The following is a 21,817-nucleotide window of genomic DNA, read 5'->3' as shown; positions in this document are numbered from 1 at the left end:
TTAAAGTGAAAAAGAATATACAATTTTATAGCCGTGACCCTGGCCTTGTCAGGTCACGTCTTCGGCCGCAAAGCTGTGCACTCATGCACTGTATATCCGGGACTTCCCGGGTATCGATTATAACGGTGTTGCTGTAAATGCTAGAACCATTAACAATCGATTGACTTGATGTATCTATAATCCAATGCAATAACAATAGGACGCAAAGCTGTCTTTAACCGCTTGTGCATTTTATGATAATATAAATATTGTAACTCATGATGAACTTGTATCAGGGCTGTCAACTTTTTGGAATTGCTTGGCGTGAGACAGAAGCGTACCGGGATTTGCTGACTCCAATCACAATGTTCATTTTGAGCGATGATTATTTGAGCCACGGCGCCGAGACTGTGAAGAGCGGGGGTGGGGGGTGGGGGTAGGAACAACAAATTATTCAAGACGATGCGTGGGAATTTACTCATTTTTCAGCTTTTTGCGTGAGATTTATTACCTGGCCTGGGCGCATGGGCGTGAGATTTTACTACCTTGGCGTGAGACAGTGACCCAATGCGTGAGAGTTGACAGCCCTGCTTGTATTGTCATGTTGTGTCAGAAAAATAAAATCATGTGATTATTTCACTTCACAAATTACTTGATACTTTACTTTAGTTTAGCTTTTACTTTTACTCTCAGCATGATCAGCAAATTAGTTACTGATATAATTACAACTATTTAATATGTATATCGTTATCAAACAACATGGTCTTACCTGTACTAAAAGGGCTTGGAATGAATCCCTTCTGGTGTTAACGTTGTGGGCGAATGATGTGAAAATTATAATGTTCTTTTGATCTGGTCATGTCATTGTGCGTAATGGGCTTTTTCCACCGTCATACGTGTCCAGATTTCCGACTTGTTTTGCTTGAATCGCAGCGAAGCTCAACTTTACTTCAACATCTTTGTGAACCTGTTGAGATCCTTTGATGTTTATGTCCACGCGGGTTACATTCTTTTAACAAAATAGGCTTTTATAACGCTAAAATAATGATGTATTTTTCGCTACACAGAATGATACGCCTATCAAAATTTTCACAAAATTTGCTCATCAAAATATTAAATACCCACAATGCTTTGTGATTGCAATACGTCATTGTTCAAAAGAGGGCGACAAATTTGACTAAAAATATTTCCAGACAGTGGTGTACATGCAAATAGGGTAAATAAATAATGCATAATTATTTAATTTTCTTCTTAAAAAACCGTGATGTCATTCGTTGGGAAAGACCAGCACGGAGGTGGCAGCATTAAAATATTAATAAGTGGGGACATAAATAAGTGTTCTGGTCTTCTTAGTAAGCTGGATGAATGGATGAAATAAATTGATTGATTGATTGATTGATTGAGCTCAATTGATAAGGTGTTCGACTATGGTGGGAGAGGTTATGGGTTCGAACCCTGGCGGCACGGTGCCTATTCAGTATCGAAGTTACGTAATGTTACTATGTCAACGGGATCACGCGCTTGAGTAATGAACCACGATCGAAACAATCACCACACAAAGTATATGGCACTCGAAGGCACACCAAAATAGAGTGATCCGGTAACCAAGAGAATTACGTAACCACTTCGATGCTGAATTGTACGCTCTCATGAAAAAATTGAGTTTTAGCTTGAAATTACCCTAGACAAATTGTCAATTACAGAACAGTGTTTTACCATATTTATCTTGATCCGGAAGACAATTAAGCTCGGGGGCACGAGACTTCGGAAGTGAACTTGTGTGGACAGCAGTTCGAAACAGAGCCTAGACACCAAAAAAATGGGGGTCTTTCTGTGAGACTGGGGAAAACTTACCAAAGTGGGGTCTTTCTGTGAGACTGAGAAAAATTTTGAGTTAAAATATAAAAGTTGATACAAAATTGTCAAAAATACATTAAAATTAAGTCATTCGATGATAAATTTGTCTAAAATTCTTGAAAAGAAGGGGTCTTTTGGTGACAGAAAAACAAAAGGGGGTCATTGGGTGAGAGGGAGTTGAAAAATGGGGGTCAATGTGGCCACACATCCCCGTCATCCATATTTAGTGCCAATGCACTGCGAGGCTCTATTTTGACCAAACATATTTTTTGGACACAAAATAAAGAGTGACTTCATTACGGTACCTTATGTAAACATTAGGCTATTATAATATTGAAAACACCAAAGGTTTAACAATACTTGGTTCTAAAGTTATAAACTTTTGTGACATCTATTTTCTTATGTATTTTATTGTTTTTTATGCTGCCTTTATCTCAATTTCAAATTTGCCACCTTTGTTCTCCATGGACCAGATCGTTTGTACAATGGCAAGTAAAACAGGCAAGCCCATCCATATTCACCACTTATGCAGAGATTTAAATAATACAAAAAAAGGCTGATTTTATTAGTTCTTGCTTGGCAGTATGTGTAGCTTATTTTAATGACATTACTCTTCACATAAAACAGACTATACTACCACATGTACAAAATACATATTCATAAAACTATTAAGATTAAAGAACAAAAACGAACGTGGCAAACAGTGGCGTAGCTAGGGGTTGTGGTGCCCGGGGCTATGGTTACATAACGGTGCCCCACCGGTGACCCCATTCTTGAAACAACTGCACGCGGATCACACAAAAATTTGCACAAATACCACTAATTAATTTTAGTTATAATGAAGTTGAATTAATCTGTCAAATGACTATTTGTGCAGAAATGGGTGCGAAGCGTGTGATAATTTTGACTTTCATCGCTTGGATGAGCACAGAATCAATGCGGAATTGGTCAATTCTGCACCCCCTGCCCCCTAGCTATGCCACAATAATCAAGTTATGTGTGTATGGGATTTTGAATTGTTAGTACTCTTGTTTTTTTATTTGGTTTAGTTGGAATTTTCAATATCATGAGAGTTTCAACCAAGTACAGTGGTTTGTAACTAAAAAGCCCCCCTGGCCATCACATTGTACACAAACATTAACATTTCCACTATGTTCGAAGAAAATGCCAGAATATTTACTTATTTGACCTCAGACAGCCTTAAAATGACCTAAATATAGCAAAATAATGGCTTTCAATTACATGAAAATCCATAAAAAACTCATTTGATCTCAGATGACCTTAAAAAAAGTTACTGTTAATGTTACTAAAAACATTACTGTCCATATTCACCAAGTGTCTTGAAAATCCAGCAATAGTTATTTGACCCCGGGTATTTGACCCCCAGTGACCCCAAATGACCTTCTACATTATGAAAGTTCACTTACACCAAAATGTTTCATCATAATAGGATTAATGCTCAAGAAAATATGAACAAAAAAGAAAATCCAACCATCTTTAGTAAATTTGATAGCAGATGACCTTGAAATGACCTTCAAAATGTGGGAAACATATTTAAGTTAACTACAAGTTTTATGATTATGTGCAAGAAAATGTTAGGAACACACATACAGCCATACACACAGACGGGCTACACTATCACAATATAATAATTATATTCACCCTTTATGGCTAAAAGCCAGGGGTAATAAGAAAAGGTGCACACCTGTAAACCTGTTTTGGGGGCAAAAAGTGGTGCATGGTATATGGGGAATTTCTGGTGGGGTGAAACTTGTTTACTGGGTGTCATACTGTCTATGGTCACAAGCTGAAAAATTGTTCCATTCCACAAGCTGGTAGAACGTTGAGTGGAATGGAACAATACATCTTTCACCGAGTGATTATTAATAGGCAGTAACCATGCAGTACTCAGCCTGACCGACCGGCACTCAAGGGAATTACAGGTCTTGCCGACCAGCACAAAAATGACAAATTGTCCTCAAAACAGCTGTCAAATGCCATTACTGTGGCAAGTAATTGACATTCTGTTCAAAATTTCCCTTAATTTTAGCCGGCACTTAAATTTGGCTAGCTACAACCCTGCAACCATTACACATATGTAAGACAGTTAAGGTGGTACTACACCCCTTGATAAATTTGTGACTATTTTTGCATGTCTTAAAAAATAATAACACACTGGTAACAAAAGTTGTGAATATTATAGGGTCAAGGAATCCAGTTACTACACTGGAATTTCAGTGACTCAAGACAAGCGATACGTTATTTATGATAAGAAAAGAGGTACCGCTAGATTGTACCTCATTTCATAACATATATAACTAGATTTCGCGGTTCTCGGGTCGGGCGGTTCTCGTGATTACTGTACCCAACACCCGTTACCCATATACCTGCCCCGACCTTTTAAACTACTATGAAATGGGCATCTCAATGATCAAGACCCAACTTGACACAACTTAATCAACTGTTTGTTTTGTAGCTGTGATGCTTACTTCGGTACGGTAGTTCAGTAGGCCTACCCATAATCTGGAAACCCATAATTCGCCTCTTCCAAACCCTGTCCTGCTACCACATTGGAGGACCCGAAATTAGTATCTGGACGTGGATATAGGCTGTTACGTTTTGGTGAACGCAAACGCGGTTATAGGCCTTACCGTAATTGATTATTAACCATTCTCTTCTAGAGGACCCCGGAAAGTCATGTTCTGCTGAAATAGGCCTATATGCATGTGATCCGTATTGAAATATGTGTTCAATAGGCCTATTGGTCTGATGCGATGCACATGTTAATCACACGGTAATGCTTTCCAATGCGCGCACTGTACTCCGCGCACACTCCCGTTGATACTCCGCGATAGCGTATCCGCGTGCACCGCGCGAACGCGATAGCGTGCAGACGGACGGACACGCTGTGATTAGTAATTATGATGAACCACTTGTCTTGAATCACTGAAATTTCAGTGAAGTAATTGGATTTCTTGCCCCTATAATATACATAACTTTTGTTACCAGTGTTATTTTTAGAGAAAAATGCAACATAAGTCACAAAATTTATCAGGGGGTGTAGTACCACCTTAATATTTGTTTTATATCACTCATACATAGATTATATTCTACTGAAAGCCATATTGCAACATTTTATGTCTTTTGGGAAACTTTATGTACGTACTTCAATAAGAAAGGTCAAAATGTTCATAATTATGATGGTTGGCTTTTCATCCCAGCTACAAACACTGTACGTACATATCATTAGATTATTAAAGATTACTTCGAGGACTGTTAAATGTCGAAAATGTCAATTCTTAATAATATGCCATAAAATTTGTATTATATCACAAATTTAACAAAATAAATGATATGATATCAGAAGGACATTTTTTGAATTCAGAGTGCAATTTGGTGTGTCCCCGGGGGGTTCACTCCCATTGTAGCCTGTACACCATCCGTGATAATCAACTTTTGAAAAGCACCCTAAACAAGGATTTAACCCTTGGCTAAAACAATACCCTAAACAGGGATTTTGTTCCTTGCATCAAATTTTATACCCTAAATTTCATTTCCACGTATTAGCAATTGCAATTTTGCTACCCTTTTTCCAATTTTTCATGTTTTTGACACCCTAAACACGATACGCTGCGACAGCCTACCCACTGAAAAACTACCCTTTTTACGCTGCTTTTTATTATCGCGGATGGTGTACAGGCCACAATCGGAGTGACCCCCCTGGGGGTGTGTCTGATGTGCTCTCAGTCTCAGGTCCCACAAAAATACTGTGCAAAGGTGAGTGACCAAGTCATTGAAGTAGTAAATATTTTTGCATCAACATAACACCATGTTTTCTTGTGACATACTTCAAATTTTGGGGTCCACCTTATGACTAAATAAGCAAGTCTAAGAGTCTTTGCATGGCCTGGAAAGTGGTGAACATGCACTACGGCATAGTACTATGATAGTAAAAACTATCACACGGAGTGGCTAATGGTAAGATACAATTTATGGCAATCAACTGAAACTTATGGCAATCAACCAATGAACTGTCTAGATTCTATATTTGAGTAATTAGGGACCGTTCACAAACACTTGTAAGGGGGGACCTGATGCAAAACAATTTCATCGCGAAAATTTTTCGGGCCCCCTTTACAGACCTCAAAAATTTCAGGGCCCCCCCCCTTTTTGACATGAAAATTATTCATCAACCTCATAGACAAGCATATAAACTCAATTTTTCCAGGAAAATTTGTGGTCATTTTTTTCAGGGCCCCCCCTTAGGAGGGTCACAAAATTTCAGGGCCCCCCTTTTTGCATCAGGCCCCTCCTAACAAGTGTTCGTGAACGGTCCCTTACTACAATGTTTACTATCACACTCAACTGCCCCTCCCCCTTAATTCTAGTTTACAGCAGGTTTAACGTTACATAACGTTTTTGACAGGGTAACACGCATCAGTGTTTGTTACACTACATGAAAGGTACAAAATTTGACAATAATGACCGTTAATGTCAGCTAAAAATATGAAAGACTTGTTTCTCTCTCCCCTTTTAAATACTATCTCAGAAGCTGCACCTGGTAATACATTTGATCCCAATATCAATTACCTCATTCTAACTTAGGCAGCGGTCATTTTTTATGCCAGTGGAAATGGAGGAATCTTGGGGGGAACATGGAATTTTTTTCCCGGAAGAGGGGAAATGCAAAGTTTTTTCCTGGTAATAAGGGGGGAAAATAAAATTTTATTTAATAATCAGGGGGACACATGAAACTTTTTGTAAATCATGAAGGGTGTGGGTCATGATTTTGTTTTTGAAAATAATTATTTGAAATTCCTTCATTCACATGGCATAAATAATGACAGCTCCCTTAAAGCAAACTACATGTACTTAACCTACACAGCAATATTTTATGACATTTCAAAATAAAATGGAGAGAGAATGTTTATCTGCACCAATTTCATGGAATGATTTTCCAAACAATTATCAATGACTGCCTACATAACTAGGTATCATACAAAGTTAATCCCCTCCCCATCTCCATTGAAATGTGTCAACACATTATGGATACAGTCCCTCCCTCCCCCAATAAAGTAACTAGAAACAGCATTGTTCATTAGGCTGCAGTCATCAATCTTAGGCCTAAAAAAAAAATTGTTTGATTGGCGTAACATGAAAAAAAAAAAAAATTAGTAGGTCGGTCGGCAATTTTTTTTTAATATAATTTTTTACACACATTTTAAGCTGAAAATCATGAATTTTTCTCCTTTTTTTTTATTTTAATCTACTTTTACTTTTTTTATCCATTTTTTGCAAAAAATAAGAAAAAAAATCTACGGTCGAGGCCTATTTTTTAGGGTCGGTCGGGTTACGCCAATCAAACAATTTTTTTTAGGCCTTAGATGTGAAATAAAACAATTCCACTGGCAGACCTATGTATAGTCATTGGGATATTGTCACTCTCACCGTAGACAATAAAAAGACAATTTTCTGGCATAGCAGCGTTTCTGATTATAACACCCTGTTATAATATTTTTAGAAGGGCAGCTGTTGAGACTCCTCAAATCCATATTTGTGACTGGACACTACGAATCAGCTGTAAAGTCAGCCCCCGGTCAATTTTGTTTTATTTCGTGTTTAGAAAATATACATCATAAGCTTTAAAATAGTATATCATTTGACTTCAAACGATATCCAGAAGCGGGGTTATGGTTTGTTGAACTCTGCCCCTTCAACAAAATGGTACGGTTTTTCGGTTCTACATGTGTCTCTTTTTCCACATTGCTTGTAATAAAGTCATAATTGGCGGTCATTTCAAATCATCCCCAAGTCAACAAGCTTCAGGAATGTCCTCTCATTGTCATTGTTGGTTATACATACCTAGACAAAATACAATGCAATGACCCACCACTTGAACAGGATTTAGCCAAAGCAAACAAAGACTAGATCTATTTAATGATTCTATATATAATGTAGAAGATTATTATCCTCTTCAGCAATAGGATTATTGATTGGTTTAAACGCTATCAAACGAGAAACATGTCGCGCCTAATTGAGACACCTATGAATACGACCTTCACGTACATTTTGCACTGTATCTCAGAATACAATTTGCCGAGTTTACGGCTCATTCGTTGTGTCCACTCACATTTTACACTGATTGTTTGGAAATTGACAATATCACAACATTCTTTTTGTCCGAATCTAGAAACCTTTCGATCCCACAACAAAATATTTTCCTATTGTTGTTTTCTTCATTCAAATGTTTAAGGGGGTACAACACCCCTGGCCAATTTTGTGCCTATTTTTACATTTTTCTCAAAAATTATAGTGCATTGGTGACAAGTAAGATATACATATTATAAGGGCAAGGACTACAACTACAGCACTGAAAATTCAGCAACTCAAGGCAAGTAGTTATTGATTTATTGATCAAATATTGGTTTTCCCTCATTTTTTACTGTAACTCCATAACTGTTGTCTGTGCTGAAATAATATTTCCAGTGCAGTAGTTGTAGTCCTTGCCCCTATAATATACATATCTTACTTGTCACCAATGTGCTATAATTTTTGAGAAAAATGCAAAAATAGGCACAAAATTGGGCAGGGCGTAAACTACTATGAATCATTTACATTTGGACCATCCCAATACCTAAATTCACATTTTTTGTTTGTTTTTGATCATGTAAAATGCAGGCATGAGACTGCACTTTCCTATAAAAAAAACAACCTGAAAATGCATGTGAAATTGGGCAAGAAGTACTAAAAACAGGCTGAAATTAAATAAAGTTGTGGAAATTTTGACTAAAAATAACTGAATTCAGTTATAAAACTGAAAATTCTCATGCCTGAAAATGCAACAAATCAATGGGAGAATCAGTTTACAATCCTTCCAAAACACATCTTTCTCAGCGAATGAAGTTATGGGTCTGATAGGCCAAAAAAAACAAATTGTTGTGGACATGAAAATTTTGGATCGAGTTGGGCAGTCATGTGTTTTTGTTTTGTTTTTTTTGGGTTTTTTGCTCATCTTCATATGTGACCAGCTCCAACAAAACCCGGAACAAGTCGCCAGGCATGTTTTTGAGTTATACATGTAGGCCTTTAAAGATGACATTCCCATATAAAAAAAAAATCAAATTTTGGAATTCTTAATTTCATAGTATTTGACCTTGGGACTGAGTGGACTTTCAAATTCTTGTAAGTACCAGGTACTTCTCAAAAAGAGGAATATTTACCGTAACCACTCGGGTATAAGCCCACCCCACTAGATGGCAGATTTCACTTCAAAAATGGGGGTGGGCTTATAACCGGGGAAGGGCTAGTGTATGAATTTAAAAATAAGAACAATCTTCCCCCATTTGTATATGCCCAATGTACCAGTAATTTCTATCATCTATGTCAATTTCTAAAAATTATAAGTGTGGAATGTTAATTATCAACTGATATTTTTATATATTTGTTCTTAAATATGAGAGCAAAGCATTGATTTGTTTTAAGAACTTGGCCAAAATTTAGTACTGGGCTTATACCTGAGTGCACCCTTGTTCCCAGAATGTTTTTGAAAAATAGGGTGTGGGATTGTAGCCGATGGTGGGCTTATACCCGGGTGGTTACGGTAATCAATTGACAGTTGAACCATGATAATCCCTATTCAATCCTGTGTGCGGCAGGAAACTAATTAGCACATTATTCAGACAAGCAATTTGACAATATCATGGTATCATTTACAAAATTATCCATATCTTGAAAAGTATTGATGCTATGTATATAATTTTGGTATCATTTTGAAGCTTATTGTCCAGTACTTACATTTGTATTCAAATCATTATCATGAAATGACAAAAATGCGACTTGTTCCTAGTTTTGTAGGAACGGGTCACATATATAGAAACTTGACCATTTTAAACATAATGACTCAATGAGAGGTCAATATGTTTTTTAATCTGTAAAAAAGAGGAAACCATATTGTTGGTTGTATTTTCTATTTGGGTTGGTTTCAGCAACAAATCTGATTAAATATAGCCAAGTAGTGAAAAATTTAATTTTTGGCCTTATCAATGTTCATCTTCCCATTATTACCAACTTTGTGGCAGATTGTTCTCATAAATCAGAATTCCAATGGGCATCATTGGAACGAGTTATCAAGATTATAACTGGTTTGAATTATAACTGAGTTAATAGTACTCCCTGATTACAGTGATTAGTCTACAACGATACCAGCATCTTCCTCATCTCCTCCTTCACTTTGGTTGTCATCTTGGTTATCAGCACCATCCTCCTCCTCACTATCCTCCTCATCTTCTTCCTCTTCCCCTCCGTTTCTTCACCTTCACAAACCTCTTCTTTTATGTACTCATAATTTATCCTTGATACTTCAACATCTCGAAACTTGAAATCAACATCTGGTCTGAGTTCTTGAAGCTTTGCCAACATTTCGATAAGTTTGCTCGGGCCCGGCTCATTGCCGCACTGAAAGTCAAAATCAAACTCTACTTGTTCTAAGCTGCTCATTTTACAGATCACTCGAATAAGAGCGTTCATGGTTCTCTTTTGTGACCGAAGCATTAAACGTCTCAAATCAGAGAGCCTTGCCAGTTGGCGTAGATCTTTGCGTTCCACCAAATTGATTGTCAAACGCATGTCAAATTCTTGTAAGCTTCTCAAGTTCTGAACTATCTTACTTGCATAGTCACGTGGTAGATCATTCACCATAACGAGACCAAGCTCTTGCAGCTGTGACATAGTCATTAAAGCATCAAAAGCTGGTGCAGTAATATCCTCTACATCAATAATATGTATGCTGTCTAATGTTTTCAACTTTGTGAATTGAACGATAGCTTCATTCCAGTTTGGAGCTCCTTCAAACTTCAGAGTAGTCAGCTTGGGGAAATGTTCTGGAGTAAATGACTCGAACCAATTATGTGGATAGAAATTTCTATGTTTGGGATCACAAACTGAAATCTCCAAATATCCTAAGGAAGAAGGCAAGAGAGAGAAGTCACACTGCGTGTAATCACCATCTTCCAGAACCAACATATCCAAGTTTGGGCATGACTGTTGCAGATGCCTCAGCAAGTCATTATCAGCATATCTCATAACTAGGTACTCAAGTGGGAACCCGGTGTAGCGGTGGAAAAAAGCTCTCAATGATGGACGAACTTTTCTTTTAAATATCTTCTGTTTATAGTCTAGAAACACTTCTTTCCAAAGGCTCTTGGTCTCGGCTACTTCCCGCCATAATTTGCACACCCTGAAAGTAAACAACAGAAATAATAGGTGTAATTATAATAATAACAGGTGCGAGTCTCACTTTTTGGCCACATTACACACGTACACCCCGGCTTACTTTAACGCATGAATCACACAAATTTACGCGTTCATGTACTTTGCGGACCCCTTCAAATCCAAAAATCCAATGCATACAAAATCTTGAAAACGTACGCATTCAAATATTGCATGATTTGAATATAGAAACACCTGATATTGTGCATTTCTTTTCTCAATTTTTTTCCGCAAAATAACCCAATTTTGCCTCACTGTAGTCAAAGTTTATGGAATTTCCCCAAATTATGTAAAAATTAAGACAATTTGTGTTAAATTTCGGTATATCGATGGGTCCAAATTTCTTGAACATATGGTATATTGATGGGTCCACTTTCAAATTCACAGCGGCACACCCCTACCCAAACCAAACTTGAGTACCCCCCCCCCCCTCCCCAGCCAAATTACCAATGCCAACTTATTAGTAGTTTCATTTGGGATGATGGCATGGAGGTATCTATAAGCATTGAATCATTTGAATATTGTCAAAAAGAAATTTACCCTTTATTATTATGATAATAGTATCATTTTATGTGTTTCATGCACCTTATTCAGTGAAATTGCTTACATAAATGGTAACTCCAAAAATACATACATTGTAAATCAAAAGACATCAAAATTAGATATGGGTTAAGGTAATAGTCCCAGCTCATGGCACATCACCATATAAGACTCTCTCTGATTCAAGCAATAATGTACGATATTATAACACAAATTTGGTTAATTTTTTAAAACCTGATTTTCTGGCATATTTGTAATGATTACTTTACACATGTTACAACTTGCAATCAACCAAATTTGTTGTGTTTGTAGGTCAACAGAGCAATTCTTTAAGTCTAAAATTCCATTTTAAATGACCAAAACAACCAGTGGGATTTCTTTCACTTTACCTTGTTATTTCAGCTTAAAATGGACAGAAACCCTGGCAGTATTTACCGGGTACTAATATTATTTCTATGAATTCAGCATTTTGGGTAAATAACAACAAAATTAAAATTTGAAGAAAATCATACATTTTAGCTAAAACAAGTCAGCTTATATATAACAATAATTTGTTTGTCTTGATATGGCAAAAAAAGATTGTCTTAGAAGACCCCAAGTAGATTTTAAAATTTGCATTTTAGTACCAAGTACATTAGGTTTTTTACATTTTCTGATGATTATTTCTTTACTGTTTTACCATTCAGGAAAAAAATTGGACACAAAGCAGGAGAAAATATGGCCCAAAATGCAATAACAAACTTAAAGCCATAATGTGTGATTTGCTTCACAGCAACACCCTCGATTTTACTCGGATTTATACATTTTGCATAATTATAATGCCCATTGGTGTATTTAAATACCACGTAAAAGACTAAGCCTGAAGTTCTTTAATAACAGTAAAATTTAACTTTTTATATTAAAACCAGGTCGACCCGGTTTTATTCAGAGTCCATCGATCGACTGCTTGATAACATCTCCCGTGGATGTCAGCTTATGTGTACACACGTCGAGCACAATGCTCCGTGTAGTATTCCATGTTACGATCGGCGAGCGTAGTATACGCATTGTAGGCGCTGGAATGAAATCGCAATTTTCTTCGTTATACCTCATTTGTTTGGCTTGAAATTAAAAGGGGATATTAGTGATCAGTGAAAACAAACATTTAAATAGGAATCTATTATTTATGCAAATCACACATTATTGCTTTAATGGGCTTTAATGTAGCACAAAAAGCTGTGCCTTTTTCCATTTGCTCCTGAGACAAACTTTTTTATAAACGACACTTACAAGGCAACATTGTATTTATCATGAAAGTCTAGAAACGAGAAAATGAGGAGAAGAACTTCACGTGGCAGGATACCGATTCCTTTCCGAAGTTTCATGTTGGAAAACTACCCTGTATGCAAAAAAAAAAGGAAAAGAAAACAATGAAAGCAGTCAATAAAACAATACACAATACTAAAAGCAGAGTATGGTCAAGTAAAAACAATAATGTATATTGTCCCCATCCGTTTTCTTGTTTAAGGTGGTACTACACCCCTGGCCAATTTTGTGCCTATTTTTGCATTTTTCTCAAAAATTATAGTGCATTGGAGACAAGTAAGATATGTATATTATAGGGGCAAGGGCTACAACTGCTGCGCTGGAAATTTTATTTCAGCACAGACAACAGTTGTGGAGTTACAGTCAAAAATGAGGGAAAACCAATATTTGATAAATAAATCAATAACTACTTGTCTTGAGTCACTGAAATTCCAGTGTAGTAACTGGATTCCCTGCCCCTATAATATACATAACTTTTGTTACCAGTGTTTTATTAGTTTGGGGAAAATGCAAAAATAGCCACAAATTTATCAAAGGGTGTAGTGCCACCTTAATGCATTTTTTTTTTGTTATTTAAAATTCAGGCATAACGACGTTTCAGAAGTGCAGATGCTAATTGCTTGTAATACAACATGAGTTAATTATATGTCTAATTTCAAACAAACACTTTTGGGATGGTCTTGTGATCACATACCCTGAGGGCTGCAAAAAATGCCTACTTTTTAAGCATTTATGCAAATTAGCTAATTAATTATGCAAATTAGAGGGCGGCTTCACTTAGATGTAATACATTAGAACATATGTGACCATCCACCATAAACCGCTCGTAAAGTCGGCAAATGGTACCGTATTCTTAGTTACAGTGCAAAATGTGCATAAAGGTTGTATACATAATTATGTACCTCAAATTGGTGCTACATGTTTCTCATTAAAGTGAATGAAAAAACAAAGAAATGAGACAAGCATTTTTTTAAATACAAGATAGCCTTGACCCACACTTTCTGACTGATATTTCACTTTAATTATGTTACTGTTTGCTTTTGCCAAAATGATCATCCTCGATATACATGTAATGAAAACTGGGAGAAATCAGGGGAGTGCAACTTAAAGCCATATTATAACATTTGCTGAGGAGAATGCCCTCAAAATTTTTTTTAGTCAACAAAGATTCTCTGCTAAAATCAAGACTTTAGGTGCTGTAGTTTTGTCAAAATCCGAGATTTTGAATAAACCGCCGGAACCGTTATTTTATTATTACGACAGAAATATTAGTCGAAAGCGTATGCGATGTCAACACAGTACTACGTACACGGCGTGCGGGACAAACGCACACCCGCCAGAGGATCGTACCGTATTACAACCGCCGGAGTAACATGCATTGGCGCTCAAATTCCAATTTTCTTTGCTTTACCTCACTTGTTCGGCTCAAAATTAAAATTACATATCTGACAGTAAATGCTAACATTTTATTGAAAATGAATACTAATCTATTTTTAAAGAAATGTTATAATATGGCTTTAATCATGGCAACACAAATTGCAAATTTTCACGCGCTTCGCGCACATTATGCCCATTATTTGATAATCTAGCTTAAAATTGGCAATTTTTTCAGCGCTTCAAACGGAGTTTGTTTCAATGAGTTCAATCTGGGATCAAAAGTCGCTACTACGAATTTGTGCGCATTTGTCCAATTCAACGGTTCATACTTGATCATTTTAGCTTCAAATTGGCTTTAAAATTGGCAAATCTTTTGCACTTCGCATGGAAGTTGTTAAGAGAAACTTAATCTGGGAGCAAAATGCCACATTCAAATTGCAGATTTATGCGAGCTTCATGCACATTTGTCTCCTTTAACATTCATATTTGATTATTGGCAGCTAAACACGCTACTTTCACTCCGCTTCAACATCATGTGTTCAAGGATTTTTACACCAACCTCCCTCCCCATGTCACAAAGAAATTTACGCCACTGCTGTCACTTATGAAGTCCTGCACCATCATCGCTGATCAATGGGGCCTTTGCCCCCTGGACCCATAATGGCTCTCGGCGGCACTGTTGATGAGCCAACTCTTTAGGTTGCCAAATTTGAACATTCTAAAATTGAATAAGTTGAAGTGCAATTTTAACACTTTTTATGCATTCGCTTGTTATGATCGGAGCTGTCATGGCTGTGTTTACTTCCAAACTTCCAATGATTTAGAGTGTCAGTGTCATGCTCATGTGCTTCATTCGATTTCTACTAGATTTCAAACAAAACTCTAGCCTCGAATGTGAAGCTATCGGTGAGCAAATTCGTGGCTAGACGTCTCAAATAAGCAAGACATCCATAACCATGATAAATTGCTTCAATCAAGCATTCCCTCTCAGACTCAATAAATGTAAGGGACCGTTCACAAACACTTGTTAGGGGGGCCTGATGCAAAAAGGGGGGCCCTGAAAAAATGACCACAAATTTTCCTGGGAAAATTGAGTTTATATGCTTTTCTATGGGGTTGACCCATAATTTTCATGTCAGAAAGGGGGGCCCTGAATTTTTTGAGGTCTGTAAAGGGGGGGGGGGGAAAAAATTTTCGCGATGAAATTTTTTTGCATCAGGCCCCCCTTACAAGTGTTTGTGAATGGTACCTAAAGCACCTCACCTCTGGTCCTACTCCTAGTAAAAGTAAAACCGCTACTTTAGCCATAGTTAGGGCTATACACAGTGAATGGTACAGAAAAGCTTTAATACAATTTATAAAAGTAACTTCATTTTTCCAACCAAAGCATTAAAGTAGGCCCTATTACTTTAATAGCCACCCCAGGGGGCCACTCAATACATATGTGTTGTCATCACCGAGCAGAAATCCACTGGAAAGGCTACTTTTTTCATGCATAGTCACGGTCGTGCGGATTGCGAATAGGCTAGCTATTTCATGCTATTTTGGGAAAAAGGGTGTACTTTTAGCGACAGCAAGTCAGCGTTTAGGGTATTAATTTGAAATGACATTAAGGTTGTTTTTTTTGCAGCATTTTTCCATTTGTGATTAAAAAAAAAGAAAAAAAATTACATAGTGCAATTAATCCATGAAAGTGGCTGTTTAAACTTCTTTTTCATAGACCCTGTTCACACTAGGCAAATTGCTTCATTCAACTAAGATTCAATTAAGATAAAAACCTAATGTGTACGCTCATTGCTTCATTCGATCAAGATTAAATTTGCTTCATTGAATGAAGCAAAATAGGTTGTTTCAATTTAGGACCCTGTTCACATTAGAAAATGTGTTCATTCGACGAATATAAGTTAATCTTAATTTACTAATTAAGCATGCGTACACATTACGCTGAACGAAGACCGAACGAAGACATTGCACTGTACACATTTCATGCAAATTAACGAAGCTCGAACGAAGATATTAACGGGATATTAACGCCCGGCTATTATTAAAGGTGGTGAAGGTCACTTGTCACACAATCACTTTCCTTCGTCGAACGAAGCAAGTGTACACATTACAAAATTAGCTTCATCCTTCACGAAGTATTCCTTTGTCGAAACAACCTTTTTAGCTTCCTTGAACGAAGCAATTTTAATCTTCGTCGAAGGAAGAAAAGTGTGTACACATTAGGAAAAACGATTTTTAATCTTTGTAATCTTTTGAGGTTCGTCGAAAGAAGAAAATTTTCTAATGTGAACAGGGTCTAAGACATTGCTTACGCTCGCTTCATTGAATGAAGCAAATTGACTTCACTTTTCAGTCAATTAATGGAAAAATCAACTAATTTATCGCTTGTAACAATATAAATAAATAAATAATAATACAAAATAATTTAAGGATACCCCCGGTACCATCTTAATGTATATTTTCTTAATGAAATCATTCGTATCGCATGCTTCTTGATTCCCGACGCTGATATTAATACATTTTCTATTTCATCTTTGATGTATTAAAAAATAGAAGAAAAAAAAAAGTTTCCTACTATCAAGATCTAACTTTTAAGATGGTTTGCATGTTTAATGGTGCAAAATTAACAATAAGGCGCCCGGTTGTACCACCGCGTTCAGCAAGTCATCATCACGACACTTGTAAACAAACTGTGCTCGAATTTGATTGGCAGATGACGTCAGACGCGATAAATTCTTTTTATCTCTGTATATGACTTCTAAGTTCTATGATTTACTGAGGTATTCTTTTTGTATGATCAATATGACCAGATTACATCATCTACACCCATTTTGCACCCCAAACAAAGTTTCTGGTGTTTTGCTTCAACCAACCTTAATTCGCTTTTACCTAATGTGAACGCATAGCAGACTGTATCTTCATTTAAGTGTAATGTGAACGCACACTTCATTAACTAATATAAGATTAACTGATCTTCGTTGAATTAAGCCATTTTCTAATGTGAACGGGGTCATAATAGATCAGTGGAAAGGGTACCATTTTATGGTAGGTCAGTGAAAAGGGTGTCTAAATGCAACTGGTCAGGGTGCCCAAATACAACTGTACTGCGGACTACTGGTCAGTGAAAAGGGTCCCCATTTCACAAGCTGCTCAGTGATAGGGCTGCTTGGTATTTTCACCAGCTGCTCCAAGCAAGGTCAGTGTTTAGGGTGTGAAATTTGAGGGCCTGCTTGATGATGACACCATATAAAAGCATATAAGTGCCCCCCCCCCCCAACTCCGATAACCACTTTAAAGTTTTAGAGGGGAGCGTGGCCTAGCGGTTAAGGCGTTGGACTGTGAATCCGGGGTCAAGGGTTGAATCCCGGTCCGCCTGAGCTCGGCTGGCTCTTTGTGTCCTTGAGCATGTTGAGCAAGGCACTTCACTCTACTTGCTTAGTGCTTCGGAGGGCACTTTAAGCTGTGGGTCCCGTGTACATGCATATTTTCTCACATTATTATGTAGTGTGCACGTTAAAGAACGTCACACACACATGCACAGGCTAAAAATCATCCCGGTATCGGTACTCATGCATGCATGGTACTGTTGACTGTACTTCAAAAATACACTCATCTTACTACTCTAGGTTCCAGAGTAAACTAGCTCGAGATACTCTAGCTAAAATACAGGTTTACATTTACTATCTTACATTATCTTGCTGTATTTCAGCTAGAGCTCCAAACGACAAGCTTCCGGGTTTTTTGGAGAACAATACTGTTACGTAAGATGAAGAAGAAACCCGCCTCGGAGCCCGCCCTACTCATTATTTCATTGTACTTATTGCAATTTGCCTCCACACATTACGTAATCAACACAAAGCTTTTGTGAGGATTAGTGAGTGGATAAGAAATTAACAGTGGAGGATACGAAGGACACGCCGATTGTTAGTTGTCAATCATGAATTGCCGCAACGTATATTTTACTGCATGGCATTCCGCAAACACCAAGACAAATTATGCCGTATTTTTCCAAAGATCATCTCATATGAAGTAAGCTGAATGCGATCTGTACTTTTGTAACATTCCGATCGCTTTTGATCACCTATTATCGGCGAATTTGCTTGAAAACACGTGAGTTCTTGTTGTGTAAACATAATTAGCATAGACACAAATGAAATTACGATGCAATACAATGGCATGCAATTTGAATGCGCAGCAGATCTATAGAAATAACGTTGCCCGGTTTTATGCAGAATTAGACCCTGTCTGGAGTAAACAGCTTGTCTGTACGCAGTGCGATATTATACTCATACATATGAGGGAGGCACTTATAAATAGGAAGAAGAAGAAGAAAGTTGAAGTTGAAATTGAAATAGGGTGAAATTTATGAATTGAAAAAAAAATTACAAGGAAAAAAATTAAAGTTAAACCCTACCTTCCTCCACTACGTTGCCCTATATACTCTACAAAAGTAATGTGTACATTTGTTAACTAAATGTATGCAGTGCAATTACAATTTTTCTATCAAAATGTAAAATTAAGAGGGGAAAACACCGCTGAAACATTCACTACTCGAACCACTGCTCCCGGGAAAAAAACCACTCGCCCAATCAATTAGTTACAGAAAGCTCGTACCCATTAGTCTCGTGCCCACTAGGTGTACATTAGCTATGCACAGATGATCAGTCAACGGTAAAAGTAGCGCCAATTTTAATTTTTCCACATGCAGTAGCAGCGTAGTCAGTGGTGGTGCGGGGGGGGGCACTGTCCCCAGCAGTGTTAGAAATATGCCTTAAAAAGTTAGGCCTACAGGCCAGCCGGACCTGTAACTCTGAAAAGTTACAGGCCCGGGTGATAAGTTACTGGCCAAAACTTTTTAGAGCTTTTATAAGGGCGGCATTTCGTGATCCACAGCCTCCGTCCGTGGCCCACTTTTCTCAAAAAAAGTTGAGATTTATATACCACTGGAAACCTCTGGCTACATATTGTTTATGTAGGCCTACCTAATATTTCTTGCAGGTTAATTCGTTTAGCAAAAATATCGTCAAATTTGAATTTCGTTCTGGTATACCAGAACGAAATTACAACACATTGTCTATGGAGCAGTGTAATACACATAATCATGCATAACCTGCAAAATCGGAATCGCCTGAAATTTTGGAAATAAGATTTTTTCGTGGATATCTACTGAAAAATGTCATAAGAGGATCACAAAATTACGCCAGGACACCTATCAACATATTTCCGTCAATTACAACAAGTTCAATAGTGACGTTTTAAACCAAGGCATTATTTGTCATGTGTATTGAAAATGAATTGCAAATACATTGTATAGGCCTATTGATAAAAAGATAATATTTATTTTGATTTTTTGAAATTCAGGAAGTAAACTTTAAAAAATCTAATGATACATTTTTTCCCAAAAGACCCGGGCAAAAGGCCTAATTTTTTTTGTGTTTTTGGGAAAAAAATCCATATCTTCAATACGAAAGGTCAAATTTTCAATTGATCGTCGGCTTTTCATCCTAGCTACATACACTTTAAGTACATATCATTAGATTTATAAAGTTTACTTCGAGGATTGTTAAATATTAAAAATTTGAAAAATATCAAATTTTAATAATTTGTCATAAAATTTGTATTATATCGCGAATTTCAAAAAAAATCTAAATTATTTGATATCATCAGGACATTCCTCGTATTCAGAATCAGGGGTGTGAGAGGCCACAAACCAAAAACGAGGAAAAACAGCGTAAAATCAGGGTAAAATGCCAAATATGGGCTGATAATAAAAGAAAAAGGCGTAAATTTTGGCAACAAAAAACGAGGAAATCAGCTGAAAAGAGGAACTCTCACACCCCTGCAGAATGCAATTCGATAGGCCTGGTCAGGAAAGTTGAGAAAGAGCGTTTCGACAGTATTTTTGTGGGACATGCGAGCACATCAGACATATCGAACAGCATTCTGAATACGTAGAAAGTCCTTCTGATATCAAATAATTTTCATTTTTTGAAATTCGCGATACAACACAAATTTTATGACAAATTATTAAAATTTGATATTTTAAAATTTTTTGATATATAACAGTCCTCGAAGTAAACTTTAAAAATCTAGTGATATGTACTTATAGCATATGTATCTGGGAGGAAAAGCTGACGAACAATTGAAAATTTTGACCTTTCATATTGAAGATATACATTTTTCCCCAAAAGACCTAATTTTTGTTGGTGTTTTTGGGAAAAAATCCATATATTCAATACGAAAGGTCAAATTTTCAATTGATCGTCGGCTTTTCATCCCAGCTACATACACTTTAAGTACATATCATCAGATTTATAAAATTTACTTCGAGGACTGTTAAATATCAAAAATATCAATTTTTGATTATTTACCATAAAATGTATATTACATTGTAAATTTAAAAAAATCAAAATTATTCTTCGTATTCAGAATGCAATTCGATATCTCTGGTGTGCTCTCATGTACTGGTCAGGTGTAATGGTCAGGTGCAATTACAGTGTTAATTTTTTCACACCCCATTTTGGAAGTACAGTCTCAGAATCAAAATAAATGTACAATTTTGTAGAACACTTACTTTCAAAATGGGCCAAAGTATTTTGCACAGAGTCACAGACACTGATAACCTGCGAGTTACAGTGAGCCTTACCAGACTTGTACCTGCATTGTTTAAAAGTCACCCATTTTTCTTAACCATCTGTCTCTATGGGAAATGAAATTGTCAAAAAGTTGCGGGGGAAATCTGCAAAAGTCACCCATTTGGGCTACCAAATCGCAGTTTGGCAACCCTGATTAATTTGGATGCCGATTTAGAGACTTCAAAACAGTGAAAACAAGAAACTTGACAAAGATCTCTTCAATTACTTCCATGATTTTATTATCATCTAATAAAGTGACAAAATCACACTTCAATCTTGGCAGAATCATCCAAACCCAAAGCCATTAAAAGTAAAGCACATTGGTACACCTCTCACCACTGTCACTATATATGCTACATTTTGCCCAACTAAACCCATTTTTTAAATAAATAAGGCAAGTTCTAATAAAAATGGAGGCACTTACACAAATTTCAGTTTGGAAAGTATCAAGGTCTAAATCAAAGAAACACATAATTAGGTTGAATAGTTATTATAATTCTAAATTTCCTCAAATTATTATTATTATTTGAAAAGTGTTATTACCTTTTTAATCTACTTTTTGATTTAAAAAGAAAACTTTCATAAATAACTAAAAACTGTTTTTGCTGCACTAATATTTCTCAAAAATCATGTTAAATTATTATTTCTTATTGGTATTGTTTCTTATAGACAGGTAATTGTATTTTTCATCTTGGCACATTAGTAACGTCATCGCATAAAGGCAGCTGTTTCTCGCCCACATCTATGTAGCATCTTTAAATGTGTGTGTGTGTGGGGGGTGTATGCAAGATGTTCGCAATTTGAAGCGGCTGCTGATGAAATGCACACTGATCCGACAAAATGAAAAATAGTAT

General features: G+C 36.6%; 2 protein-coding genes across 2 annotated transcripts in view; both read right to left on the bottom strand.

Annotated features, from left to right (window-relative positions):
• LOC140153461 (kinesin light chain-like) overlaps positions 1 to 1,085 on the bottom strand; it is an 84,949-nt gene extending 83,864 nt beyond the window's left edge. The window contains 1 exon segment of the mRNA XM_072176218.1: positions 749 to 1,085. The gene's annotated coding sequence lies outside the window, so the exon portion shown is untranslated.
• An 8,360-nt stretch (positions 1,086 to 9,445) lies between these two features.
• Positions 9,446 to 18,900, bottom strand: LOC140151920 (F-box/LRR-repeat protein 12-like). Its single transcript, XM_072174230.1, has 3 exons — positions 18,743 to 18,900; positions 12,913 to 13,021; positions 9,446 to 11,071 (listed from the first exon to the last, which is right to left on the bottom strand). The coding sequence occupies exons 2-3, from the start codon at positions 13,005 to 13,007 to the stop codon at positions 10,027 to 10,029; spliced, it is 1,140 nt and encodes a 379-aa protein (XP_072030331.1). The 5' UTR covers positions 13,008 to 13,021; positions 18,743 to 18,900; the 3' UTR covers positions 9,446 to 10,026.
• Positions 18,901 to 21,817: the final 2,917 nt, after the last annotated feature.

Source organism: Amphiura filiformis, chromosome 5 (assembly GCF_039555335.1).
Source record: "Amphiura filiformis chromosome 5, Afil_fr2py, whole genome shotgun sequence".
Classification (NCBI taxonomy): Eukaryota; Metazoa; Echinodermata; class Ophiuroidea; order Amphilepidida; family Amphiuridae; genus Amphiura; species Amphiura filiformis.
The sequence above is the reverse complement of the archived record's forward strand: the minus strand, read 5'-3'. Positions and strand labels throughout refer to the sequence as shown.

What these genes read in the sequence shown, in the direction of transcription:
- LOC140151920 (XM_072174230.1), bottom strand. Translation starts at nt 13,007, where the DNA reads ATGAAACTTCGGAAAGGAATCGGTATCCTGCCACGTGAAGTTCTTCTC. An exon ending in GATAAATACAATGTTGCCTT is followed by an intron (nt 11,072 to 12,912) that starts GTAAGTGTCGTT and finishes GTTTACTTTCAG; the next exon opens with GGTGTGCAAATTATGGCGGG.